Genomic DNA, 14,086 nt, shown 5'->3' with positions numbered 1-14,086 from the left:
AGAGGCTGGAACTCTGCCAGTCTGCAAGGGAAAATCTATGGTTTCCTACATTTTTTTCCTTTTAAAGGAAAATCCATTTAAAGTTTGTTTGCAACCCTTTCATATATTTTAGCGACCCACGGGTTGAGAAACACTGATCTAACCTATTCCTAAAGCTGCAAACAACCCTATTGCCCAGCTGCGAGGCATATAGCCCCAAACCACCAGCAATGCCATAGCTTACCCAGGTAAGGCAGGGAAAGACAGCATTGTCAATGTTCTGCTGCTGTGAGAGTTATTGAAATACACTCAACATCCAAGGAAGAGGGCTGTGCCCCGCACCTCTCCCCCCCCATAGAGAAAGGCAAATTCTCCTTCCCCCTCCCCCTGCATCCATGCCAATCAGACTGTGTAGTAACTGGAGAACCAGAACTCCCTTTTCTGTAATCCTGTCCCTTCCATAAATTTAGCCCCTTTAATCTTCTTTTGTAATTAAGCCGGTTATGGAGCTGTCTTTCATTTTCTTGTTGCTAAGCATAGATTCCTCTGATACCTACCTGTCCTGCACTATACAGCTCATGCACTCTCCCAGCAATTCGTGTGGTTGGCTCTTGGGCCTACCGACTCTTGTTCTCTGCAACACACTCCAGAAATAACTTATAGATCATCCATGACCAGTGCTTATCCAACCTTTTCTTGAACCTCTCCAATGATGGAGATTTTGCAACTTCCGCAGGCAGTTTATTCCACTGCTTCACTGTTCTAACAGGGAAGTAGTTTTTTCCTAATAACCAGTCTAAACCTATTTTGCTCCTACTTCAGGCGACTCTTACATGTCCTAGTCTCTGCAGCTCCCTCTTCTTTATGGCAGCCCTGCAGACATTTGAAGAATGTTACCATATCCCTTCTTTAATTGCCTTTTCTGCAAGCTGAACATGCATATTTCTTTCAGCCTCTCCTGATATGGCTTACCTCTCCAAGCCCTATATTATTGTTGTTGCCTACCTCTGAACTATCTCTAACTTTTCCATGCCCTTTTTAAAATGTGGAGTCAACAATTGTGCATAGTACTCTAGATAAGGCCTGACCAGTGCCGAATAAGGAGGCATTCTCACCTCCTCTACGTTATACCTAATGCTCTTATTGATGCAGCCCAAAGCTGTTAGGTTTTTTTCAAGCTGTATCACATTGCAGATTCATGCTGAGTCTGTGATCCACCAGGACTCCCAGATCCTCTGCAGCACTGCCATCTAGCCAGTTGTCACCTCTTTTCTTTTTGTGTTTTTAATTTTTCTTCCTGTGGTGTAGCACCTTGCATTTGTCAGCATTGAACTTCATCCTGTTAAATTGAAAAGCTGGGCCAGAGTGATTAAGATCCTTCTGAATTGTGCTTCTGTCCTCCACTGTGTTTAAAGTCCTTCACAGTTTTGCCATCTGCAGTTTTGCTCAGAAAGCTCTGTTCCAGCATCTAATTAAGCATGTTGAACAGAACTTGGCCCAGGACATACCAGTATGGGACTCCACTCAAAAACTCCTGCCATTCTGACATGGATCCACTTATAATTATCCTTTGTTGTAGCTATTGAACCAGTTGTCTGCCCACCTGGTAGTAGTTTTATCTAGCCCATGTTTTCCAGTTTGTTTATTAGAAGATCATGTGGGACTTCATCAGAAGGCTCACTGAAGTCTCGATATACTACATCCACTGCTTTCCTTTCATCCATTCCTCTAGTTACTTTGTCAAGAAGGAGATCAGGTCTGCTGGCATGATTTGTTCTCAGCAAATCCATGCTAGCTGTATGTGATCAGTTTGTCTTCCTTCAGATGTTTGCAAATGGACTTTCTTATGGGTATTGCTCTCACTATAGCTAGTGGCAATACTGGAGGCAGAATAGAAAAGCTTGATTATATAAAGAATGCCTCAAACCGGTTACTTGCCATCAGTATGTCTTTTTGGAATTGTCTTGAACACATCCAGTCTTTTGTCATTCTAATATCTGAGCAATTCTACAAGTGATGTTTCAGTAGCTCTTTTCCACCTGGACTCACATTTTCTAAAGCTGATATTCCTTTCTTCTGGGTATGATGTTCTCTGTTTTGAACATTGCACTGTTAAAATATACAGCAGCTTAGGAAAAGGAAGCCTGTATCCTTACCTGTGAACTTTTTAAAAGTCAATTCAGAGAAAGATGTGACTTCAGTTATCTAAAGTCTAAAGGCTCTTTTTCAAATTAGTTGTATGTTCATTTAAAGATAATGTTGTGTGTACTGTTTTGATAGGTATTAAATATGGGGAGGTTTCTTGGATGTGTGTATGTAAACACAAGATTTTAAAAATGGAACTAAATTTGAATGATTCTGTAGTTGCTTTAGACAAACCGAATGAACAGAATTTGATTCTATGGTGCTAACAAGAGTAAAAATTAGTGAAAATATCAAAAAAAGAGAATGGCTTTGATGGTGAATGCCTATGGAAAGCACACATGTTGAATAAGATATTGCAGATTTTAAACATTTCTAACTATAAGAATATTGATAACTCGGTTTTTATTTCTAAATAGAAATACATAAATAAATGTTTTTTCAGCTTAATAAAATACCCAAATGTTTGGGTTGGCCCTATACACTTCACTTATTTTTCTACATGATATTTTAGATGAAGTAAATACACTCTAAATCCCTGTCCTTTAATTACTTGCAAAAGGGGCTTTTTAAAACTTAATGATAAATTAATGTTTTGTTTCAAAATACATTCAGCCTTTGTACCCTGGAAACGCTTAAGAAAGTTAACTGATAAGAAACATTTTAGGCAATATGAAGCAGTGATACAAGAAAAGATTCTAATTGTTAGGTTTATTCTTTTTCTCCACTAGAGGGAGAACTATATTGAGGAAAAATTGGTAGTGGACTGGAAGGGACCACCCAGGACAGCCACCAAGTCCAGTTACATTCATGTAATAGATATATGAAGTTCATAATGGTCCACAAGGACTCCAGCATTTCCTGTACACTGCAAGGCACAAAGTATTTATGATACTCTAAAATAAAGGATGTTCATTACAAAACACCAGAGGCCTCACAAACCATGATGTGTGTGTAGGAAGCAGGACCAAGGGTGCCAGCAGTATTCTGCAATAGCACAGCATGTTTTAGGAACAACAGGATATTTTACCAGCATATTTTACCTAGGAAGCAAATTGTGCCCCATGCAACAGAAGATTAAAAAACCAGTGGTCCTTGCCAGTCTGACATGAGATTAAATTTCTTTCTGACTTCATATCTGATGATTGGCTTATTTCTTAGTATGTAAGCAGTAGCACTAGTCAGGCATCTGAGAGATTTTTCAGTACCATTAAGAGCACTTGTGTACCTCTCACAATCTCCCATTTCTAGCTGTGGCACATCTCTGATGCTTAAAAGAAACACACAAAAAAAAAGAGTTATGTACTTGGTGCGGAAGGAATTGGTCCTTGTCTGACAGGTGGCTAATAGAAGTTCTGAAGCATGGGATTAATTGATTTATATTATTAAATACACTATGCTATGGATGAATAAAGGAAGAAAAACTATTTCATAAAGGACTGTCACAACTATCCAAGCTGGTCTTCATTTGCATAAGTAACCTGTAGAATTCATAAACTAAGGTAGACAAGGTTCTTTGGGTGAATCTAATATCTTTATTAGACCAACTTAAATAGTTGGAAAAAAAATTATAGCAAGCTTTCAGGTTTAAAAACCCTTTGTCACACTGAGGAAGTCTCTGCAGTTGGTGTATGCTCTTACTAGATGGAATGAATAGTAAAGAAGCCCAATGGCTGGGCTGACTCCCCAGGTACCTCTGCACTATTTAACTGCTACATTCATCCCCCTTCTTCCCCCGCCCCCCAGCCTGTCTCATCCATTGACTCCTCAATTTACATCTTCATTGATTGCCTGTCTTGCATGCATACCAGCCTCGCCTCTGGCTTCTTTACTATTCATTCCATCCAGGAAGAGCACACACCAGAGAATTCCATTCTGCAGAGAATTCCTCAGCCTGACAAATGGTTTTTAAACCCGAAAGCTTGCTATAAAATGTTTTCCAATTATTTAAGTTGGTCTAATTCAAGATACCAGATTCACCCAAAGAACTGTGTCTGCCTATGTCCTTAGACAACACGGCTACAACCTACATGCCTGTAAACTAAGGTATGTTCTTGAGAAGACACAGAGTTTACTTCAAGAACCCTGAAGTATTGCACACTTGCCCTAATACCCAGTAATGTCCTGTTTTGTTTAAAGTACATCTCATAGTAGGGAATATGAAATAAAAAAAACCACGAGTTTACCAAAGGTTGTTTCTTCCAAGCTAAATTTAAGCTTTCTTTAAATGAAGTAAGTGATATTTTTCTAGATGGGGTAAATGTAGCTCTCCTGCATCTGGACTTCAGTAAACCATTGGATATGTTGTCATATAGGAGATTTAATTATTAAATTTAAGAAGTGTGTGTTAGAAGAACTGTAAGGTAAGTAAGGAACTGGTTGAAGGGTAGATGGCAATTAGTAATGTTGAAAGAAATAATATAGAGCTGGAGTAAAGTTCTTCAGGTATTTAGTCCATGGGCCAATCTTGAATATGTTCATTAATGATGCTGGCACAGAACGTAGGAGCGTGCTGATGCAATATTGTTAGGAGGCATTGAAAGGATGGGCTATACTACAGAAGAGGAGTGGGATACCATACTAAAATAAGCTTGTCTGTAGTAATAAAAATGGGATGAAATTAAGAATACAAAACGCAAGGCAGTGAATTTATGGACCAATAACATTTTGCTGTAAGATGAGAAGTTTGGTTAAAAATAACTGAGGAGAAGGATCTGCGTTGACTAGAGATCATAAGATGATTATTAGTTACCAGTTTGATGCATCTAGGAAAAAGGCAATGCAACCCGAGGATGGGTCAGGAGAGGTGTTGTAAACATAAAAATGTATTAAAGTCATTATAGAAGATGTAGTGGTTTTTCTGGAAAACTACACTTTTTAAGCGTTCCATATTTAAGAAAAATAAATAGAAATTGGAACAGGTGTAGAGGGGGCTCCTAGGATCATCAGGGAAATGGAGAGCTGCTTTTAGGAGATTAGAAAAGTTTGGCTGCTTTAACCTAGCAAAATTATGGTTGTAAGGGTATGATTGCTCTTTACAAATGTAGTAGGGAGGTAAACACCAGGGTAGGAGTAGAGATATTAAAGTTAATGGATAGTGTTATCATGAAAACAAATGTGTGTAAAGGGGACATTTATTAAATGTATGCAGAAAATTAAGAAGTTCTTAACACTTACACTGATCAAGTTCTGGAACATTCTTCCAATCAGAGTAGTTAAAATCTAATTGTTTTTAGGATGCAGCTCAGTACATTTGTGAAAGAAATTACATGATGGGGTACCAGACAGGATCCAAGAGGTCCCATGCAGTTATATGTGTTCTTACCCTTCACAGACCAAGTTGGGAAGGATAAGAGTCAGATGCACAGATCTGGGGTTGAGACTCTTCTTTAGCTTGTTCAGAATATTTAGACAAATGAATGTACTGGACTAGGGATGCAGTTGTGCTGTAGCCTGGTGAGCACAGGTATGACAGATCCAGGTTGTTGGGGTTATTTTTAATTGAAATAGGATCTAGTTCTTCAAACACTGCACTCTGTTCTTATGCCGGCTGTAGACTCCCAGGATTGAGAGAGTATACAAAGAATAGCTCCTTGGGGAAGGACTTGACAACTTCAAAGGATGCTGAAAGGAAAATTCTTTTAATCTGTAATAAGGTGTGTTGGTGCACAAATTTCAATCACATCCTTCATTTGGTATGTCAGAAAGCCAGTGGAGTCCAATATGTTAGTGTTGAAACTAAGTACGTTGATTCATTCCCAATTTCTGGTTTTATAGGTAGAGTGCTTTTGTCCTTTAGGGTATCCTATTGTCTGGGAAATACTCTGGCATTTGCTTTCCCCAGTCAGACCAGTCTTTTCTAAGTGGGATCTAGCACTGGTGCTAAAAGCCCTTACCACCTATCCTTTTGTTCTGTTAACAGTCACATTATTATGTCTGTCAAATCCCACTTCTTAGAAACCATCATGCTGCTAGACAAGGCTTGATGCTAGCTGTTCTGTTCATGCAGGAACCTTGTTGTGTATTCCATGATGATAAAATTGTTCTGTGGCATCCAGATATTTTCTTACCAAAAGTGAATTCCTCTTTCTATATATCAGGCACTTTTTCTCATAATGTTGTCCGAATACTGTCCAAATCTACAACATTTTACTGTGTGCTACTGAGAAACTGTGATATAATATGGATAAACACAGAACACTAAAGACCTCCTTCAGGCACAGTGACTCAACAAGCCAATTTAGCTGCTTTGTGTCTTTTCTCCTGAAGTAGTGTGGTTTTGAAGTATTCTAACTAAATTATGAATTGTGGAATGTATTAAAGCAGTGCATTATTTCTGCTTCCTATCTGATCTGATGCTCTATGTGCTATATGCCACACAGGCTGTCCGTGCCACATGTGGGACCTGTGCTGCAGGTTGGCCAGCACTGTGTTTGAGCATTAAACAAACCTATTCCTAAAGGTTTGTTTAATGCTTCTTTAAATGAAGGAATTGTTTAATTCCACACATCTAATGATACTGTGGGCAGAAGAACTTGTGTTTGAACTGGAGTCTACAGAGCCTATATTCTGAAGAGGTTTCCTTTGGGCTTTGGACAGTGATCCAAAATAACATCCTTCCAGGCATTTACTTAAAAGGGGAGAATCTATTTCAATCTGTTTCTTTATTCCTATCTACTTTACGTTCCGTGCTTATTATTTTCCATGAGTCAGAATTTTGGGGAGAAGTTGGGAAAGTTTCTTACCTAATTTTCATTCTGCCAGCAGCATCTTCCACAATTCTAGTAACCCTGCTTTGGCTTTATTAGCCAAGGAGCAGCATTCAGTTTCTTTTTACAGTTTGTGGGCCAGTTAATCTACTGTGCACAGTTCACAGGTTACCATTGATTATTTTTTGTAATTTTTCATTCTGAAAGTTTTTTACACAGCATTGAAATGACTCTTCTCGGGAGGGAGTGGGGTAAAAATAGGAACATCCCCAGCATCACATATGCTGCAATGCTAAACAACCTCTGGAACTGCAGAGGGAAGGGGGATTGCCTCCTGCTTTGCAGAACTATGGGGAGATGCTGCTAACAGCAGAATAATGTGAATTGTCTGTGACCAGACATTTCAGTCGTAGTAAATAATTGTGAGTATGCACATTGAAATCCCTAGGGATGTTGCATTGGATTTGTTTTGAGAAATAGATTTATAACCTCAGCTCTGTATCTTTTTTTTTTTTTTTTAAGGGAGAGAACATATTTACTAACTCAAGTATTTAATTTTTACATGGTCTCTTTAGGCATATTAATAGTTCCATAATCCCATTAAAGTTTCTGTTGCCTAATCCTCCAAATCAGTGGGTGCATCTACACATGCATTTACTCCAGCCTAGATTTATTTTGCAGTAAAATACTGCAGAGTAAGGGTTTTCAGGTTGGTGTCTACAAGTGGCGGGGATTAGGGAGAAAATTTGCTCCCAGTTCCTGCAGCCCTGCAATGGGCCCCTGCTGCCACTGGGGGCAGCTCCAGGTCCCCACTGAGGGCTAGCCCAGGAGCTGGCAGAGAACACCAGCCAGGAGCCAGCCTGCTGCTAGCTGTCCCACTGGCAGATTGTGGCAGGGGGTTAGAACCTACCCCACCCCTGCAGCTCTTTCCAAGCCCTATGCCTTGATCACCCGATTGGGGCACGGGGCTGGGACCTGCCCCTGACTGGAACAGTTCCCGGCCAGCCCCAGGCTGCACAGGGAAGTGTGCATGTGCAGCCCAGAGCTGGCTGGGAACTGCCTCAAACAAGACAGTCCCCAGCCACCTCCAGGCTGCAGGTTCTTCCCTGTGTAGCCTGGGAACTGTCTCAGTCAGGGGCAGGTTGCAGCTACCTCCAGGCTGGATGGGGACTTGTCCCCATACAGGGAGCTCCCAGCCCCTGCTCTGCAGTCGCAATTGCAATCGCAGAGTACCGGCTGGGAACAAACTCGGCAGCTCTGCAATTGCAGGGTGGGGCCTGGGAACAAGCTCCCAGCTCCCCCTCTGCAATAAGGGTCTTCCAGCCCAAGCCCTGTGACTGCGGTGCTCAGGCTGGGAGATGAGTCTCCCAGCTCCCCACTCCCCAATCGCAGTGGCAAAGTGGGGGCTGGGAAATAAGGATATTTCCCCCCCCCCGATCGCAATCTGGGAGCTTTCTGCTGCTGAGGCAGGGGGACATAATCCCCCAGGCTCCTGTGGCAAAGCCTGCTCTAGCAGCAGGCAACTCCTGGGGGCAGAGAGCTATCTCCCACCCCCTGGTGGATGGCTGAGCAGGAGCAGATTTTGCTTCCGGCCAGGTGTCTACACGAGAACTACGGCACCATTATTAATGCTAAGTAAATTTGCTACTCGCATTTGCAAGGTTTACTGTGAAGTAAGCATGTGCACATGTAGGCGCACGTATTTACTTTGCAGTAAACTATGCTAATGCAAAGTTAAACATCTTTTGTAGATGCACCCAGTATGACTTAAAAGATCTTCATAGAGGGTATTTAATTTATTATTTCTTATTTTGTGATTCCCATGCATATACCATGTTTTGCTTAAGGGTAACAACATTATTTCAAGTTCATGTCTCATTTATTGGGCAACAGTATTCCAGATTCTCACTATATAATTGTTGTATAAGCAAGCAGTCAACCTTATTTTACTCTTTTCCATGTATTATCCCCTAGTATCTTGACCATTTTCGAAGGTGCTAAGTACTCCAGCTGCTTTGTAAATTATATGAGATCAAATAGTGGAAAGCACCAGATAAGAGCAAGGCAAAAAATACTGGATTCTACAAACTGAGTCCATCTGTTTGCCTAAGTTTTGTGCCTTTGTGGTTATTAAAAATAACCTGGGAAATGTGATCTGGCTGTAAATCAATCCATTGTCGCTAGTCTTTCAGCCTGAAAGGTGAGAGAAATCAGTGCATTGTTGTCTTTAGTTTTTAGAAAGCCTGAAAGGTGAGAAAGATTTGAGTTGTTTCATTCATCTTAGTGTGTTTTCAACTTCTGGAGTGTGAAGATGACCATTTTTTGTTAGATGCAACTCTTTCACACTTTGCAGCTAATAGTATTAGCTGGATATATAACTACTGTACTCGTTTGGCAATCCTAGATTGCCACATTTGTTTCTCTGGATATCAAAAGTCCAAATGGCCTGTACCCACCTTCATGGGATCATTTTTATGATGCAAGACAGAAATCTGTGACACAGACTGTGACAGAGACTGAAAATGTGGGTATAAACCGCATAATTGTTATCATTTTATTTATTTTAAAAGATTACAATATCTTTTTTTTTAGTTCCTGGATCAGTATATTGAGTTATAATATTGTAGAACTGAAAATGAATGGGCTTACATATAAGGTGTTATGTGTTTTCAATAGACAGAAATAATGATGGAAGTGAGCTGATGCTTAGAGAATATGAAGGTTGCCTTTAGCCTTTTAATTTCATTTATTTTATTGGTTTTATTCTTCTAAGAAGCACACTTGAGCAACCATGATTTTAAATCAAAAGTTTTTTTATAGGCGCTTGTGTAAAAGACAAAAAATAATTTCCTGATTACTTGTGATAGGTGTGGGTGGGTGGGGTTGTGTGTGTGTATGTTGGGAGGCGTGATATGCTGCTAAGCAGCCTCAAGTATTGCATATTCTCAGATGATGCCAGCTATCTAAAGTATGTAACCTCTGAGTTGTGCAAGAACTATATGCAGGTAAGTTTGGTATTATATAAATAGTTTATAATATTCAGCTGTTTGAACTGATCTGAAGCAGCTGTAGTTACAACTGTGTCAATTTAAAATTTAAAGTTAATGTTTTCTTTAACTGTGATTTTGAAAGTTCCTTTTCCCCATAGAAATTATTCTGTTCCTAAGTGTGTTAACTTTTTAAACTTTTTTGTAGGCTGTAAGCTGCTATATAAACAAGATTTTGCAAGACGGTTAGGATTGAGATGTGTTACTTGTAATTACTGCTCACAGCTCTGCAAAAAGGGAGCAACTAAGGAACTTGATGGTGTAGTGAGAGATTTCTGCAGTGAAGAGTGCTGTAAAAAATTTCAGGACTGGTACTACAAGGCAAGTAACTCAGAATTTTTGACAAGAGCACCAAAATTACAAAAGACAAAAATTCACTTGTGAGGATATATTCAAGGACCGTGCAGCAAATATGGCTTACTTCAGCACAGCATTTGCTATGCAATAAGCAAATGTTCATTTTATCATTTCAGTTTTCTCATAACTTAGAGCAGCATTTCCACCTGTCTGTCTGTTAAATCAGTTGGCAAGGGAAACTTGAGTTGCAAAGTAACAAAGAACTAAAATATATTTGTTACTTTAGCATTGTAAAAAGAACTATTTTTTCTCCCTTGATTTGAGAAAATATTTTTGCTGATTAATTTTTTTTCATCTGTATTCAAAATGTTGAAAAATACTTTAGTGACAAATAGGTGGGACCTTGGATAGGCCAAAGATTAGGTTAGCAGAGTTTTTCTTCTTCCTGTTTTTTTGCTTCTTTTTGTCTCTTCCTTTTTCCCCACTGTTTGTGAACTTCAGAAGCCTTGATTGTTCAGTATGTCCCAGTAGAAAGAATGCCAAAGAGAAAAAAACGAGACCAAATGGATTTTTTTTTGTAAAAGTTTAAATCGAATATGACAGCAGCTTTCTCTAAATCTCTGGAAGTTTGACTACTTTGTGAAGCACAGCTGGCCAAGATGGTGCATTAAGAATTCTTTTTGGAGAGAAATAAAAGTGAAATTGGACTGGGTTTAAGCTGCAAATTAGGACTGTGGATAAAATGTTGGGTCTCAGTGAACAACCTGGAAAACTACATTGATAATATCAAAACAAGAACTACAAATACAAATGGATACAAATGCAAAACCAGACAGGAATACAAAAATCATCATCTTTCTATAACTGTGTACAGCCTGGAAACAAGGCAGTGAAAAGCATGAAGTATCAGAGGGCTAGATACAGTTCAATAACCCAAGATGATCAACCTACCAAAACGACTTGAATCGGAAGAGATACCTGGTATTTTGGATTGCGATTTCCAGAAGTCTTACAGCCTCATGTTGTAGATAGGCTTTATTAGAATACTGTACGTAGGGGTCCAGTTAAAATTTTAGAAAGAAAACTGCCGCAGACCAGAAACTTCTTTTTCTAAACTGTCTTATCTGAAACAGGATAAAAATGGTCTGCATTTTTTTAAGCCTAAGGAAAGGTTTCATAATATTAATTTGATGAACAAGCCTTAAAACTCAGGGGTCAGAGGTTAAAGTTTATCCCTTATAAAAAGTGCCTGCTGATAGGGAATCTAATGCAGCTGAGCTGTTTTTGACCAATCTCTTGGTTATTAGGAATGCCAGCAAAGAATAGAGCTCTTGGGGCATTCACCAAACTGGCTTAAAATATCCAAACTTCCAAGGATTCTGATACAAGTACGGGAAATGCTTGAAAACTTTGACCTCACACACGCTTCTTGGCCATGTCATAAGGACCTAATTTGAATGAACCATTGTGTCTGCTTAAGAGTTGCTGTAGTTAGTGCTAGTGGTTTTTATGGCAAAAGCACTTCAATTTGAGCAGACTTATTGCTAAGTTGTAATTTTGATAAAGCTGATGGTCTGTCTGTTTGTTAGATATTTTTTTCTTCTTTCTTAGATCTTATACTCAGTGAAATTCATGTTAATTTGTTGAATGGTTAAAATATTAAATTTGAATTATTGAATGCTTCTTCCTAATTCATAGCACTCAAGTTTGAGTTTTATTCAGTTGAGAAAGATGTGCATGTCCTTTTACAAGGACTTGGAAAATGTATATTTTGCTGAAAGTCTCTTTCTATTCTTACTTATGGCCTTTTTTAAATAGAGCCACTCTATATTATGATTATCAGACTTTTGCAGTCTACCTTTATTAATGTAACTGTTAGCTAATATTTTTTGCCAGTTGAGGAGCAGGTGGAACATGAGTAAAATGTAAAAAGAATGAATGACCCCCAAACTTATACCTGTTAAGTTTGATTAAAGAATAGCTTTAAGTCTTAATTATGTAGAGCACAACATTACATTAGAGTTTCAGTAAAGTAAGTAGTAGTAATGTTATAACACCAGCACACTGCATTCATTAAAAAATGTTTGTCTCCATTATCTATGTCTAATTTATTTTAATTGGACGAACTTTTTAAATTAACAGGTAGACTGCTTTAAGGTTTTAGAGAAACAAATGCTAAAGAGATCAGCCCTGGGGCTGAAGACCCTTATGCAGCTAGCTAGCAAGCATAGCAAAGACAGCAACAGTACTACTTCCCATACTGTTACAATATCATGCATCAGCCCTAATCAGGAGGGTCAAAGGGTAAGAGTAGTTCTGTCCTTTTTCCTTAGCCAGGAGTCCAACAGAGTTGTCATTTAGTGCCAAGTATGATGTGGCATGTATTCATTAAGAAGGAGGTGAAGTGAAAGGTTCTGTGTTGTGAGCCTGCTCTCTAAGCTAGCAGCCAGAACGACCTCGCTGAGGTCCAAGGAGGGGCCCAGGTGTAGTTGCTACTACTCCCTGCTGTGTGGCACAGGTGAAACCCCAGATCTGGCTTGTATGCCATAGGTTGTGACCCCTGCCCTAAGCCATTACCCCTTCCCCCCCTTACCAGCTCATATGTCCACCGTCACAAAAATAATGGTTTAGATAGTAATCTAAAAAATCTAAAGTAGGTGAGAACTTAAAATATAAATGTAATTATTTAATGGAGTGGTTCCTGGCCTGAGTTACAATTTGATTTTTATAGTGCAAGAGCACTGCCGTTCCAAACTTCTGACTTTAGAATAAAAATAGCCTCTGCCACACTTTGACTAAATCTTTGGAACCACTGTCAAAGAAGAAATAGCACTTGTTTTGTGGCTATGTGGAGGCAGTGACTCAGGACAGCTAAATGATTGCGCTAAGCATGTATATCTTCAGTATACATATAACTATATGTATAACTATACCTAAAGATAAACAGAAGATGATGCATATTCAACTAAGACTGAAAAAGTAGGTGAGGAGTCTCAGGGACAAAGGTATATTCTGGAAAATAAAAGCTGTCAAAAACCGCAAGATTTATGAAGGGTCAGAGCAGAGGAAGCCACTATAATGTGAATAAGGGCATGACACAAGGTTCCTGAAGCAGGTTGGAACAAATCTATAGTAAGTTGAAAACTCTGTCCTCAAGTGTTACACTTTATCTATGTGTGAAGACACACCCTTGATTTTATACATGCTGGAATCAGATCTGTGTCTGGGGGAGGAACCTATGATACCGATTCAAAAGAAGGCAGGAATGAATGAAGAGATGAAGCCAAACTTGTGGCATAAACAGACAGTGTTGAGAAAATGGTGAAAGAGTTGTAGGAATTCAGCATCAAATATGATGTGATTTGTGTGGACAAAGACAAATGAAAAGGAGATGGGGAGGATAAGGTGAGAGGTTGGAGTTAAAGTTTGAGACAAGCTCTACAGATTTTTATCTAGTCAAAAAGGTAAGGGTACAAACAGGGAAGAAGACAGGGTGGAGATGCATTGTATTGCCTAACTGAACCAGATATATAAGCCAAGTCTTGTTATGAAGTGGAATAACTATCAAGATGGTATGGTTTGACAGGAAGAGCCAGAACCAAATGTCCCTATATAAAGTAATGATGAGGCAGTCCAGAAGGAGGAATGGGTCATTATAGCAAAGTTTTAACTGAGGAAGAGAGAAATAGGGGGGAAAATATCACTAAAGAATACTGCTCTGGTATTTTAAAGATCAAGTAGCTAGTACTTGCATTGAGGGTGGTGCTTCTCTGATGCAGCTAAAAGTCCAAAGTATGGATGGATTTTCTCTGTAGCTGGTCAGCTGGGAATCTGATGGTAATATTAGTATCATCAGGCTTCAGAGTCAAACCCTCTTTAAGAAATTGGGGTGGAATACAATTCTCAGAACTC

The 14,086-nt window shown here is 39.2% G+C and overlaps 1 protein-coding gene across 10 annotated transcripts in view; it reads left to right on the top strand.

Annotated features, from left to right (window-relative positions):
* Window positions 1-14,086, top strand: part of ZMYM2 (zinc finger MYM-type containing 2) — a 160,583-nt gene that overhangs the window by 104,178 nt on the left and 42,319 nt on the right. For all 10 annotated transcript variants that reach the window (XM_019481976.2, XM_059720653.1, XM_019481977.2 and 7 more), the window contains one exon: window positions 10,026-10,198. In XM_019481976.2, the coding sequence (XP_019337521.2) occupies window positions 10,026-10,198 (173 nt within the window). The remainder of the gene's footprint in view (window positions 1-10,025; window positions 10,199-14,086) is intronic.

The sequence above is a fragment of the Alligator mississippiensis genome, chromosome 1 (genome assembly GCF_030867095.1).
Source record: "Alligator mississippiensis isolate rAllMis1 chromosome 1, rAllMis1, whole genome shotgun sequence".
NCBI classification, from domain to species: Eukaryota; Metazoa; Chordata; order Crocodylia; family Alligatoridae; genus Alligator; species Alligator mississippiensis.
This window is presented reverse-complemented; position numbering and strand designations above follow the sequence as displayed.